Source organism: Populus nigra, chromosome 15, assembly GCF_951802175.1.
Source record: "Populus nigra chromosome 15, ddPopNigr1.1, whole genome shotgun sequence".
NCBI classification, from domain to species: Eukaryota; Viridiplantae; Streptophyta; class Magnoliopsida; order Malpighiales; family Salicaceae; genus Populus; species Populus nigra.
Window position 1 is genome coordinate 11,796,731 of NC_084866.1, and position 15,225 is coordinate 11,811,955.

The 15,225-nt window shown below is 34.7% G+C and overlaps 2 protein-coding genes across 2 annotated transcripts; both read left to right on the plus strand.

Annotated features, from left to right (window-relative positions):
• Positions 1 to 2,587: 2,587 nt before the first annotated feature.
• LOC133674580 (serine carboxypeptidase II-2) lies at positions 2,588 to 9,107 on the plus strand. The gene is made up of 10 exons (XM_062095767.1): positions 2,588 to 3,149; positions 3,546 to 3,653; positions 4,206 to 4,301; positions 4,400 to 4,492; positions 5,198 to 5,283; positions 5,379 to 5,642; positions 6,987 to 7,120; positions 7,797 to 7,892; positions 8,394 to 8,499; positions 8,618 to 9,107. Exons 1-10 carry the CDS (start codon positions 2,858 to 2,860, stop codon positions 8,777 to 8,779), a joined length of 1,437 nt encoding a protein of 478 aa, XP_061951751.1. The 5' UTR covers positions 2,588 to 2,857; the 3' UTR covers positions 8,780 to 9,107.
• Positions 9,108 to 9,992: 885 nt separating this feature from the next.
• Positions 9,993 to 13,963, plus strand: LOC133673987 (uncharacterized). Its single transcript, XM_062094941.1, has 5 exons — positions 9,993 to 10,500; positions 10,754 to 10,827; positions 10,920 to 11,023; positions 11,163 to 11,231; positions 13,456 to 13,963. The coding sequence occupies exons 1-5, from the start codon at positions 10,436 to 10,438 to the stop codon at positions 13,702 to 13,704; spliced, it is 561 nt and encodes a 186-aa protein (XP_061950925.1). The 5' UTR covers positions 9,993 to 10,435; the 3' UTR covers positions 13,705 to 13,963.
• The last annotated feature ends 1,262 nt before the right edge of the window (positions 13,964 to 15,225 follow it).

Here is a 15,225-nt window from a genome sequence, read left to right on the forward strand (position 1 = left end):
ACCCGGTCAATTCGAAACTAAAATCAGGCTGGGTTGAAGAAAAAATAGAGAGAAAAAAATTCGGTGTGACTCGGCTGACCCGACGACCTGGTTGACCGGCAAGACCTGGTCAATATCTGGTTATAACCTGTTGACTTTTGTTTTTTTACTAAAATAACATCGTTTTGATTTAAAAAAAAAAAGAATTGACCCGGCCAACCTGATGACCTGGTCAAAACCTGGAACCTGGACCTTAGACCGGGCCGATCACCAAGACTATGCTAAAAAGGGTCAAGCATTTTCTAAAATTGATCATCAAAGCTCCACTTCAAGAATTTCGAGAACTTCTCTCGTTATGATATTGGTCATCCAATTCAAATTGTTGGTTGTTTTGTGAGCCTAATCTTTTGGTGATGCTGCTTCGCCTAATTAAGCTAATTAAGGTGTTGTAGCCCTGATCATCATCATTAAGGTGTTGTTAGCCCTAATCATCATCCTTTGATACATCTTTTACCCGTTCTTGTAGTGCGCAATGAAATTCTAGGATGGATTTATATGAAAAAATCAAAATAAAATTGACTTTATTGCCGCTGTAGACTTGCAAATTGTCGGTGGCATTAGAGAGAGATGGCCACATGCATGGTTGATCTTTAGCTCGTAAACTTTTTGTTCTAAATATCTTTAGCAGTTTGTCGTATGTTCCTCGCGGACGGTGAGCGGCGCATTTTTCTTTGAGCAAATTAAATAATCCTTTTAATTTCAATAATAAATAACTAGTCCTTATAGTTTTAAATCTATTTGTACTTTGATTCTTTTCATCAACTTCATGTATTTTCCCATATATATATATATATATTGTTTTAAGAGATAAAAAAGAAGAAGATATCTAACATGATAATATATTAAATTAAACATGTTTTAAGATATATAACATGGAAATAATGATGGCAAAAAAAATATCTTCTTGGAAAAAAAATATTAAATTAAACATGATAAACACTAGTCAAATGAATAATTGATTATTTTAATACTGGAGGTGTAGCTCAACTGGTTAGATTCTGGATTTGTTACATGCAGGTCACCAGTTCGAGTCCTAAAAATCTTATGGCCATTGAAACCTTACATGGTCGTTAATTTCAGGATCCGTAAGATTAGTCAAGGTACACACAAACTAACCCGAACACCCACGTTAATAAAAAAATAATTAATTATTTTTAAAATTAGAGGGACTATTTAAATTATTTTGCAAAATGATGATGGGACTAATTGTTTTATTATTTGCTATTACTTCCAAAACCCCCCTCGTCTTTGTACAATTTGTTTCATTAATCTCGTTTTTAACGCGGAGGCAGAAAAATTTGAAGAAGTATGGCGTCATAGAGTGCAATCCTCTCATTTTCTCAAGGTTCGATGGATTTGTGTGTAAAACCTCTCTTTCGTTTTGACCTTGAAGATTTTCGTCGCTCAAAATAGATTTTCCATAAGCAAGTTGTCCTGAAGTTCATCATCAATTCTGTACTTGCACAATCTGAAACTATTTTCTAACAAAGATAATTCCAACAACCAATTTTCTTATTTTTTTTTCTTGTTGTTTTTCTTAGCATAAATGATTGTGTCTGTTTATTAATATACTAACGGTTACTTTTTAAAATATTATTTATTTAAAAATATATAAAAATAATATTTTTTTTTATTTTTAAAATTTATTTTTATATCTGAACATCAAAACAATTTAAATATAAAAATAAAATGAATTGAAGATAATGACATAATCTTAGAGACTGATATCCTAGTAAGTGGCAGAGACAGGGGGGCAACCAGAGTTCCCGCCGCTGCAAAAAAATGTTTTTTCATATTTCTCAACCCCTTCCTTGTAAATATTTATAATTTTAGTATAAATTTAATTTTTTTAAAATATTTTTTTTTAATTTGATCCCTAACTATTTGTTCTTACTCCGCCCCGGTCCTAGCAACCAGGATATCATAAAAAAAGCTCTTGGATCTCTTTTTAGATGTCGATCAACTATTTGATTGAATCTTTGCTCGTCATCTTGCTCTTAATGGACAACTTCTTCCTCATGTGAGAATTAATTGAATGCTACAATTAGTATTATTATAGAGAAAAGGTGTAATAAACATGTTAAAAACACATTAATTTTTTTTTAAAAAATTATTTATTCAATCTTTCTCTTGTTTCGGTATAGAATGAATGTTCTATAAGAAGATTATATTGTCTGAGAATAAAAATTATAAATCTATTACTCAGCATGAATAAATTGTCCTTACTCAATTCTTTTTCCAGTTAAAGTATAAAAATGGAGGATATGGACTTTCTCATTTTCATATTAACTCTTGATTGATTTTATTTGTTAAACTCTTACTCATATCTTCATCTGGCTTCACTCGCAAATTAAAAAGAAAAGGAAAATCCCAGTTTCGCTGTCACAAACACTTCCACTAATTTGTTTTTTTGTTTTTAATAATCAACATCTCCATGCTATATTCATAACGAATATTAACTTAGCTGAATTCAACTTAATTGAATTTATTTATTTATGGTGCCAAGGGTAACAATATCCTTGGATTACCTTTTTGCTTCGTTAACTATGGCGACAATATCCTTGAAATTGCAACTTTCCAAATAGAGGAGATGATTGTTTAATGCACACCAACACAATAAAAACATCCATCGTACCTGCCTACCATTTCTTTCTGAGAAACAGAATAAAAAGAAAGCGAGAGCGAGCATTCCCTCGCGCTGGTGTCAGAACTGGCGGGCCAGCCCACCTATAACCATCATTGACCCATCCCAGCTTGCTAATCCTTCCTTATGTACCATCAACAAGTGCAGTAAGTAGTTCTTCTTTCCAAGCAAGAAATGGCCGATCCCAGATTTCCATTTGGTTCTTTTGAATTCCCTGTAGCAACTACTCTCATCATTTTCGTCAATCTCTATTTGGGTGTCTTTGCTTCGTCTTTACGAGACCCAGTTGCCCAGCAACATCTAGACAGGGTCCTAAAGTTGCCTGGCCAGAACTTCGATGTAAATTTTGCTCACTACTCTGGCCATGTCACTGTCAACGAAAAATATGGGAGGGCTCTTTTTTACTGGTTTGTTGAAGCTGTCGAGGATCCTCAATCCAAGCCTCTTCTTCTTTGGCTTAATGGAGGTGTCGCACTTTTTCCTTTTCTTTTATTATTCGGTTCGCTTCTTGTGTGATTATCATATCACTCTAGTTAGTCTTGATTTTGCATCTAAGTTGTTACTATTCTGTTGCTTTTGCTGTTTCATTAGTTGTATGGCTTAATTGTTTAAAAATCCAACTTTGACTTTAGATATACAACCGATTATATTGTTTGTCACCTAGGATTGTTACTCTATTAGCTCCTACTTTTTTATTTTCTCCCATCTTTGTTTCCTGAATTAGATATTTGACTGAGTTTTTTTTTCTTAGATTAATCTTTCTTTGTTTTCAGGCCATTTTGATAGTTTGTTCATTAACTGATAATCTCTAATAGAATACAATTTCTTGAATTGGTTTCTTACTGGAGATTTGTTCTTGCAGGACCTGGATGTTCCTCCATTGCTTATGGAATGGCAGAGGAAATAGGACCATTTCATATTAAGCCAGATGGAAAGACCCTTTACTTGAATCCTTATTCCTGGAATCAAGGTAATACAATTCTTTAATTATAAAATAAAATAAAATAAAATTATATACTAGAGTTGCCCGTCAAAGCAATTGTTGTAAAGCTTATTGCTTGGTTGCTAAAAAGAACAATTAATGAACAATCAGTTGGATGAATCCATGAGCCGTGGAACCATGTGCTGTCACTGAAAAATTAGAATTATTGCATCGTTGACTCATCATTCAATTAGTTATTTTTGCTTAAAATCTGAACTACATCATCATATTTGAATTTCGAAACACATATTGAATTCTATCAGCTGCTTTTTAAGCTACCCGCATACCTATCCTTGGAGACCCCCCGACATTTTTGTGTCTCATTTTACCTCTAACATATGTTTATTTCCTACAACTGATAATGTGATGGCTATTAGGATCATAATAATATCTAAAAATGGATGTTGCAACTTATTTACTACTGTTGATCACCTTGGAGTAATTGCACGATTTTTTGCCTTAGATTTCAAGAATGCTAAACCATAATAATTTCTTATAATTTCATCGATTCAATCTTTAAGTACTTTTACCAATTTGCAGTGGCCAATATTTTGTTTCTTGATTCCCCGGTTGGAGTTGGATATTCATATTCAAACACTTCTTCCGATCTGTTGAACAATGGTGACAAAAAGACCGGTACTAGTTCAACCATTCTTGTCTCATACTTCTTCGTTGGGGCTCTTCTCGTTGTTACTAGCTTGTGTATTTTCACCTTTCCACACTTCAATCTGCAGCTGCGGACTCACTAGCTTTCTTGCTGAATTGGTTTGAACGCTTCCCCCAATACAAAGGAAGGGACTTCTACATTACAGGGGAGAGCTATGCAGGTAGTGTTTGATTTCAATTTCCTTTTCTTTTTAAATTTTGTAGCAAACTTCAGTTTTTGATGGATGACATAGATGGAATGAACTGCTTACCCTAGCTTCATTTTTCTAGCCACCTGATATGCGGGCCCTTTTTCTTTACCTTCTGTTCTTGGCTAAAGTTTTCGTCAGTATTTGTCCGGAAAAGTTTCTGAATAGAAGTATTTGATGAGCAACAAGCATAGAATGCTTTCCATTTAGAAGCCACCTTGGGATGGCATAGCCTTAAAGTTAAGGGTGAGGTTCGTGGTCACTGTAATTAAAACTTGGAGGGGCCATAGTAGAGGAAAGAGAATCTTTTCAGTCATTGCCAGACTAATTTTATTTGAATGTTGTCAACCAACCTGCACTGTGCTACCATGTAGAGGAACTACAGAGTACAGATGCTTTACTTGAGTTTTACCACCTTCTTTGGAATGGCTTTCAGGTAGACCTCTTGAACTCACAAATCTGTTGATTTGCAATTTGTTTTGGTGGCCTAAGATATTCACCTTGTGGAAACATATCGGTTAAACAAAAAAGTTAAAATGCACTAGGAATAACAGTTGTAGCTTTGTCTTCTCACTTTCTTTATTTGACAAGATGACGTGTTTTTTTAAATGAACTTAGCTATACTTCTGATTTGTGATGCTTGTATGTTGCGGCTCTAATTTTTAATTTGCGTTCCAGGGCATTATGTTCCTCAGCTGAGTCAAGCCATTGTACGGTACAACCAAGCGACAAAGGATGAGAAAATTAATCTGAGGAGTTATATGGTACATCCAAACAACTATTCATGTAATAACCAAGATTTGTGGTCATTTTGCACCATTTGAAATAATTACAAGACCAAGTTTAACGTCTGGTACAGGTTGGAAATGCACTGACTGATGATTATCACGACCATTTGGGACTTTTCCAATTTATGTGGGCAGCTGGCTTGATTTCTGACCAAACATACAAGAAACTTAATCTTTTGTGTGATTTTGAATCATTTATCCATAGCTCAGTCGCTTGTGATAAGATGGAGGACATTGCAACCAAAGAACTTGGAAACATTGATCCATACAGCATCTTCACTCCTTCCTGCTCTGCTAATGTTAGCCAGTCTAACTTGTTGCCTAAAAGAAAGCATGTGAGTCCTGCTTTATGAACTCATTACTTACTATATCTTTTTTTTCTTCTTCCTGTGATTTGTCATCTAAAATGCATTGATATGAGGGGATATGGATAATATCAATCTGTCTACTGGTTCCTGATCTCAGATAACCAGTTCTTGCAATGTTGAAATGGGCTCTTTTCAAAGACCTTCCTGAGAAGTTTTTGACCCCCCTCTCTATATATTTGTGCAAGTGTGCATGTGGATGCATGCAAGTGCTGATATCAGCGGTGTTTGCAGTAGAGGGGTGGGGCCTAGACTTGGGGGATTAATTTTCCTCAAGGAGCTTGTTACAAATTAAGTGTAACAAATTTGATGAATGAGCTTTTGGCAGGGAAGAGTTGATGAATCCTCAAACATGGGATTCTGATTTTTTCTACAGTCTTTTCTCTTTCAGGGGAGGTTTTTGCAGTCTGTATATAATATGCACTTCATTGGATCCTCAGCTATACTGCGTTCTCTGGGAACACTTTAATTTATTCGCCCTAGAAAGAACAAGCTTACCTTTGAATGAATGTGCTAGATTTAATCTAGCTTGTTTATTGTCATTCCTTAGAGATGTTGTTTACCTATATAGTTGGTATTAAAACTTATTGAATGTGCTACAAAAGTGTGTATATCTTCTGTCATTGTGTCGATCCTTTGACTTTTTTTTAGGATGTGTTTGAACATTCTCGCAAGGAAATGAGAAGTTCACCAAGTCTATGGATGCATTTACAATTCCATGAGATATCAAAACTTTCCCTGCGTTAGCTGGTCTTTTTTATTGCCACTAGATTATCTTATTTTGCCTGGCTTTTATTCCAAGGCAGATAAAAATGTTTAAATCTACTGTTTCTCCGTCCTTATTTCAAATTCCACAATGCATGCTTGTTTCACAACTTCTTCATGAACTTTTACATGTCAACTAAATGCCCACTCCATCTGATCTAATAAATGCAAGTCTAGGACTCATTTTCTTGGTCTTAGATTCCTTTGCATTTGGTTGTTAAAAAAAAAAAAAACAAAGATTCCTTTGCATTTGGTTTATGTATTAAGAACACAAACATGAGGTTCTGAAATATATTCTCTACTAAAAGATCTTGGGAATATTTACATTCAGGTTAGGTTTGTGTATCTGATATATTGTTCTGTTTTTTCAAATTTGAATTAATCTATCATAGAACTTCCATTAATTCTGGTTTCCCTTTCCACAAGAAGAGTAAACGAAACTTATTGGAAATCAAAGTTTGAGGCCATTTTTAAATAGGACTCCTTTATGAACTAATCCTTTAAATGAATTTCTTCACAGCTTAAATGAAATTTATTGTCTTGTGATAGAGGGTTGGTCGTGTCAGTGAGAAGTATGATCCTTGTACTGAGACACATACAACTGTATATTTCAATCTACCTGAGGTTCAGAAGGCATTACATGTTTCACCAGAGTTTGCACCAGCTAGATGGGAGACCTGCAGGTATATCTGTTCAATTAACTTTTGAAAAAGCATTAGTTCTGATTTTATCTTGGCATCTTAAGCTTGTCCTTGGAAGAACATTGGTTTCAGAGCCATTTTTTTTCTTGTCAAGGATTAGATTCCCCTACATAGTTGCACAGATATTAGGGGAGCAACATGCCCACATCATCTAACATTGATTTTTGTAGGTTTGAGATAACTATCAACATATGGCGTACATGTATTTTCCATGTTTACAAAATTTCACAGGCATTAACTTTTTTAGTTTTATTGTAATTGTAATATTTCTGAGGCAGATGTGCATTTTTGTTATGGTTAGCTGGACCCCTGTTTAGTTGTAGATTAATGTGAGCCCAAAAATAAATAGATCCTTAGTGTGATTCGATGTTGGTTTACAGCACAACAGCTTGATCACACAAGAGTTGACAAAACGTATTTGTATTAAAATTGTTTAATTGGGAAAGTATGGCATTCTGACCAAGTGCATAAATTGGAACTATTTATTTCTTGGTTACATAATATCAAAATTTCAATTGTAAATTATGCCCCTTGTATGATGTTTGACTGAGTTATCTAATATTGTCTTTCACCCTCCCTCATTTTGTGTACTTTGACTATCTTGATTGAAGTACCCTAAATGTATGCCCTAGTAACATTCCATCTATTTATTTTGCAGTGAAGTGGTAAATATTAACTGGAAGGATTCTCCTAGGACAGTGCTGGACATTTATAAAGAGCTCATACGTTCAGGACTTCATGTGTGGGTGTTCAGGTATCTCTGAAAGCATTCTATACATTTACTGCTGCAGTGTTGTTCTATGTGTAGCTAGCATTTCCCTTTTAGATGTTCAGGTATCTCTGTGAAAGCGTTCTATACATTTACTGCTGCAGGGTTGTTCTATGTGTAGCTAGCATTTCCCTTTTAGATGTTCAGGTATCTCTGTGAAAGCGTTCTATACATTTACTGCTGCAGTGTTGTTCTATGTGTAGAGCATTTCCCTTTTAGATTGTGTTTTGTGCAAGGTTAAAAATTTAGAGGGGAAATGTTAAGAGGGTAAGATTTAATGATGAAGTATTACAGGTGTAAAATATCTTCAAGGGTGAAGTGTTCAAGAGTATTTGCGAGTCTAGAAGTAAGAGGTGGAAGTCAACAAAATGGCAACTTAGGGTGCTGACAGTTGTTTTCCTTGCTACTGTTTTAACCTGTTCAACAAACTCGTCTAATTTTTTTTGTCAATCCTAGTTGTAATTTTTTTCCCTTCTTTTGCAACAGTGGTGATACAGATGCCGTTATACCAGTTACATCCACCCGCTACAGCATAGATGCTCTGAAACTTCCTACTGTCAAACCTTGGGGTGCCTGGTATGATGATGGACAGGTAAATCACTTGATGGAATTCCATGCAAGAGAATTCGTTCTATAACCTAAGAGGCATTCAAGAGCTTTGTTCCAAGTTGCCAATAAACTTTTATTAAGGAGCATTTTTTGTCAAACAGGTGGGAGGATGGACCCAAGAGTATGCTGGACTTACCTTCGTTGTGGTGAGAGGAGCAGGCCATGAAGTGCCTCTGCATAAACCCAAACAAGCTCTCACACTCGTCAAAGCCTTCTTATCAGGAACTCCAATGCCAACCCTTCAACTAGTCAGCGACTCTTGATGTCGCCGTGCCCTTTTGGTGGTTAATTCCACGATCCAAAGTAATTCCAGGGGATGTCATTTTCCAGGGGGCTACATTTTTCTTGCTGCAAATCCAAGATAATCTGCGACCAGTGTGTGGATTAATGTTATGAACAACTTTCTCCTCCAAAGAGAAGGGGCCAAGTTCAAATCCACCCTTTACAATACCATCAAAATAAAAGTTTATTCACTTATGATTCACTTGAATTGGAGATGAAGCGTTAAAAATTCAATTTCAATTCTGCCTGCAAGTTGCTTCCTCCATTTCGCTACTGTTGTTTCAATGTCATGGAACCTTTTTTCATTTATATTCTTCTTCTTCTTTTGGTGCATTGGATAGAAAGGAAGATCAAAGTAGAATAGTATGCAAATAAGTGTCCCAGATAATCAACTGGATCACTTTGAGAAGCTCCCAATCTGGCCATAGCATCAGCACAACCATTACCCTCCCATTAAAGTATGATTGACCTCCTATCCAGCAGCTGAGATAACAGGAGAATTAAAGCCAGACAAGGGTGACAGAGAGCCAAATCTCGGTGAAAGCAACAAACGGCTTCCTTGGATTACTAGCAAGCAACAAACTTTGAAAGCTGACTCCTCTTTTTCAATCGTGAAACAAATCCATTATACAAATTGGTTTGAGTTGCAACTAATGCTAGTTTTTATTATAGAACTCAGCTCGGTAAGATTTCATTAAAAATAAAAGGTGTTAACCCAGTCAAAATCTGTTAATTTTTTTGTTTAAAAAAATTTTAACTTATAAAATTTTATTTTTGAATCAATCCAAATTAATTTATTTCCATTCTTTTTAATGGGGCTAGGGACAGAAGAAATGATATATTGATTTTTATTTATCTTTTTGTTTTTTGCCAAAAAGAATAAAGGAAATTTATTTTTACAAAATCATGTTTTTATCTCTTTATATATATATTATTAATCATATTTAATTATATCTAGCATCTCAAGGAATTTATTATAAATATTTGCAGCTTAAGATGCTAGTTAAAATCATATTTTTAAAAAATTTAATTTTTTTATTATTTTAGATTGTTTGATATGCTATATCAAAATTATTTTTTAAAAAATAAATAAAAATTATTTTAATATATTTTTAAATAAAAACTACTTTAAATTTTTTTTAAACAGCAACCTTTAAAAAATTTCTCTAGGGTGCTACCAGACGTATCGAAATTGAATTAATTTAAGAGAGCCTTCGAGGCTTCTTCGACCCACCAGTCCGTAACCGTGAACCCAACTCTTTGACTCCTGCCCAGTTTCCTTAACTCCAAACACTGCCTTTCTCGCTAGACCCGGCTCCTCCTGTCTCAACTTCTCCACTCTCAGACCACACCTCTGCAGTCTGTACAGCCACGAACAAGAACCTCAGAGAGATATCGAGCCAAGCTGTGATTCTATTCGGAGGGAGGGTCAAGATTTGATGTCAGTAGGACAAAAAGGCCATCAACGGCTCAACGAATCTTCATCTGCATAGCAGTAGTATCCCATTGAAATCTCTTCTTCTCTGGTACGAAGTCATAGCTGCCGTGGCTCTTTTGTAGTTGGGGGCGGCGTCAAACCAACAGAATATCTTGTTTTGCTTGATCTTGTTTTCTTGATTCGTGGGAACCTTAAAAAAATGGTGGTCTCAAGTAATAATCCTCACAACAAGGAGATACTGGTCAGAAGAAGGATTGCTAGCATGTAATTTCTCTTCCTGGGTTATCTTTCTTTTTCATGTTTAGCTTTTCTTCTTTCAATTATAGTTACCATGTAATCAGCTACGAGGTTTAATAACATTGGAATTAATGGAATGGGATATTTTCTTTTCCTGCACCAGCTTGTAATGGGATTATTTCTTTTTTTACTTACTTTCTTCCAATTTCGCCCACATACAAGTGTTGTTTAGCATTTATGTTGCGGATGATAATTCAAAAGTTGAATACCTATTTTATAGATTTAATAAGCGAGAAGAGGATTTTCCATCGTTGAGGGAGTACAATGATTACTTGGAGGAAGTAGAAGACATGAGTGAGTTTTTTTTTTTTCCAGTGACTTTTAAGCATAGTTTTCAATTCAAGATTTTATCTTGACCAAAAAAAAAAAGTTTTTTTTTCTTACAGTATTTGACTTGGTTGCTGGAGTTGATGTCCCTGCTATTGAAGAAAAAATTGCAGAGTATCAAAAAGAAAATGCAGATCTAATATTGATTAATCAAGCTCGGAAGGTACTTTCAGGAATCCTTTTATTTTTACTTTTAAAACAACAATCCTATATGTGAAATCAGTACAACATATCAGCATTTCAACAATATGTAGATAATTTTTGCGGGGATTTACTCAGGTGTAATTTATCCTGATTAACAGGCTGAAGAATTGGCCTTAGCTATGGCAGCAAGCAAGGGATCTCGTGCACAAACTGATAATACTGATGGGGTGAGAATATAATGAGTTCTTACTTTTATTTGGCACATCATTTTTCTTTTTAACCTTTTGAAGGCTCTTATTGTTTCTTCCAATTCTATTATCAAAATCATTGCTATTTGATTTTGTTTTTCGTTTTAGTTAGTTGTTGGTTTTTTATTTTTTTTATTTTATTTTTTTTGTGTGGAAGTTAATCTATTTATAATGAGCTTCTGCCTTCTGATCCAGGAAATAGAAATTGGGAGCCTGTACAGATAGTATAAATTGAGGATACTTTTTGCTTCCTGTGTATGAAAGCTTGTTCCTCATATTTTTCATCTGTTTGTCTGGCTGTACACATTTAATTAACTGTGTAAATTTGCTCCTCAAGTTGAGTCCTTGCATTTTTCCTTTTATGGTTATTGATAAATCCCTCAGGCAGTATATAAATGATATCCCATAGGCAATTATGCATGCTATTTTATGATTATATAGATGTGGATGTGTACAAAGATTGGACTTAAGGGAGGCATACCCAGGAGTTCAAAGGTGTCAAGATAAGGATAATAATAGTAGTGAAGTAAATGTGCCATGCCAGGGATACTGGCTTTGCTAGCTCCGAATAGGGGGAAGGTGATAGAGCTTGTCTGTTTCTGAAACATAGCTTCTGTCATGAATGTAGAGGAACATCAAGGTGCGCTTTATCCATAGAATCAAAGTGGGGTGGTTGAATTGAAGCAGTTATGTTATGTGATTGAAATCTTTGCTTGTTTAAAGACATGCTAACTGCAATTAGCTGGCTATTCTATGATAAGGAGTTGGCTGTGTAGTGAGCTCATAAATGAGCATAGCTAAGATGTTATGATGGATCATGGATGTGTGAAAACATAAGAAAGGACCAGTTTTAGAGTGAGTGCCTTTTGGAAGGTGAAGATGGCATCATTGGAGTACAAGTTGAGGGAGGCTCATGTGATTAGATTTGGCAATATCTGACATCAAGATTTGGCGGGATGCATCAGTGGGAAAGAGTGATTGGTTAAAGTAGTGGGAAAGGGGAGCCGGATAGGAGAAGTAGGCAAAGTATAACATTGATGAAAGAGCTAAAGAAGAATGTAGCTTCACAATAGCCTACAGACCTACAATACATAGCTGCACTAATTGGACGAGGTAGAAGATCAATGTGACTGACCAAATTAGTTTGGAATTTTAGTGGATCCGAGTACACGGATTTTTCTACCATAATTATGAAAGGTGCTCCTACAATAACTACTCTTCAAAGTTGTTACTCCTACATCTCTACTTCAACTCGCTGCTTTGTGCTGTATGAGGTTGATGTGGTAGGATTTCATTTCATTGGATTTTGAATCCAGTTCGAATTAATTATTAAACTCCATGGTACTATTTAGATTTTAACTATATAGCATAGAATAGTGTGTGAAATCTTTAATCTTAGATGAAACCAGTAGTGAGTGCTGAAAAAAATAAAGGTTGGCTTGATCTTTATCTTTTTAAATTAATTGTCTGGGAAAATAAAAGAGAAAGAAAATTAGTGTGATAAAATTCAGTTGATTCTAGGACAAACTAGTTTTAATCCCAAATGTGTCTTTTCAAGTTGAAAGAGACAACAATTTGTCTAGACAACTTTGTTCAACACAGAGTGGACATCTCTTTACTGTTATGATTTATAAGAGTCACCCAGTAGCAATACGAATATGCTTTTCGGGATCCACATAGCTTATGCATATGACTTCAATGTTGAGATTTGTTTTCTAACTTCTACTAGAAAGGATACCATTTTAATGATTCACAGAACTTTCATTGTTCTTAATTGACTCTCTATTCTTTTCTGGTCAAAAGCACTATTTGCATATATAATATCTTAATAAATCTCTCTGAAGGAGAGGATGCTATCAGCTTATGTCCCCTGAATTGATATCCTTTTCAGAGTGTAGACTTATAACTTAAAGTTGTAGAAGTGCAGTCCAACATTGCTAAAATCTTGAATAAGTAATTGTATTGATGATTGGCAAAAGCAGTGTGATTTTCTTGAGATAAAAATAAATTTACCTTAGTTTTTGTTTGGCAATTAGGATGAAAAGCTAGTCACGTCGAGCTGCAGAAGTAATTAACCTTTTTAAAGGCTGAATTCAGACCTGGAAAGTTTGTTTATTGTCTCAAATCATACGTTGTTACTCCTTGGAATGTCTATCTCACCCCCTCACTCCTGATCAATTCAATTGTGTATTTGTTGAGCCAGAGCTCCCAGGGAGGCATCAGTGTTGAAGCTGGGCAGTATGCACCTACAATTGCTGGAGGGCAGCCTCGGCCAATAGGCATTGCTCCACAACCAGTGCCTCTCAGAGGAGGGCCAGACATGCACGGATATGCAGAAGATGAGGAAACAATGAGGATCCGAACAGAGAGGGCGAGTAGCGCCGCTGGGTGGAGCATAGAGTTCAGCAAGAAAAGGGCATTTGAGGAAGCCTTTGCAAGCATTTGCGTGTAGATTGTACCACGTGACCATCCTTTGCCAAGCTGCGGTGGTTTCACTGACTCTAGCCTGTTGCACATGTTATGAGGTGGATTGTTAGTTTTCCCCTGCTAGTACATCTTTGTTAAAGCAGGTTTTGGAGGCATTCTGCATGGATTTTATGGTGTAAATTATTCTGCATCCAGGGTTGCCAGTGGAGATGGTATTAGATTCTCCTAGTCAATTCTCAGTGGCTTTAGAAGCTTAATTGCCCAATACAAGAGAGTTACCCTAATCTTAATTTGTCCTTTTTTTTTTTTTTGCTTTTTTAAAATACTTTTTTAAAAAATTAATATTTTTTTTGTTTAAAATTAATATTTTTTTAGGATTTTGAGATTATTTTAATATGTGAATGTTGAAAATAATATTTAAAAAATAAATAAAAATTTTATTTTAATACATTTCTAAAAAAATAATATTTTAAAAAACAATCATTTTTATATTCTTAAATATACTTTTTAACTGCCTAACCTAATACGTGAGAAATGCCTACCAGTCCATCTTTTATATCTGCTCATTAAAAATGAATTCCATCACGGCCTTCAAATCTTCAAGGGAAAAACCAGCTCCTCTATCCTCTAATCTTTGCTATCTCCAGTTAGAGTCAAATCACTGGTCGATCAAGCTCTCTGCTTCACTGCTGAATTTCCTCAACCAATTTCTATTCTAGTCGATTAAAGATCTTATAATTTATATTGTAGCTTTTCCTTTGAAAATTATGTTTGCAAAGGGCACTGTTTACTGTTGCTGGAATTCACAGCAAAATGGATGTACTGGTGTCCGATGAGTTTGTCATAATTTCTGCTCTTGTTTTTAGATATTTTTTTAAAGTATTTTTTATTTTAAAAAATATTAAATTAATGTTAATTAATATTAATATATTTCCAAATAAAAAAACTATTTTAAAACATATTCTTCATCACAATATCAAACGTTCAAATACCATTGCTGCTGCGGTGGCTGCTGTTTCCTCACACCAATTATTATGAACCCCCACCACCTCCCTTCAATGTGGAAGGAGACTAATGACTACATTTGTATTTATATAATTAGGTGATTCTCCAATCTGTTTTTATATTTTTAATTTATTCAATTTTATTTTTGTATAAAGTTCAAGTATATAATCTATTTTTTTAATGAGTATTTTCTTACAAGTGCCTGGGTGTGACTATTTTTCCCCCCGGACATGCCCCTTGTCAAAGCTAATGAGTAAATGACTTAATCTATCCTTAGATAATTAATCAAGTCCCTAATATGTTGTAATGTTTCTAATTGTGTGTTGTATAATATTAGATTTCCCAATATATCCCTCTCTCAAAATTCTCCATCCAAATAGACATAATTATATTTTTCATTTAAAAAATGCTCCAGAGGTATACAATAATATAATTTTAATTTTTCAAGAGAATATTCTTAAGACTCTCAATGGTTGAGTAATTTTAAAAATCCTAATTTCTTGAAACATTTTGAGCAATTTTATGAAATTCTTCTATCATA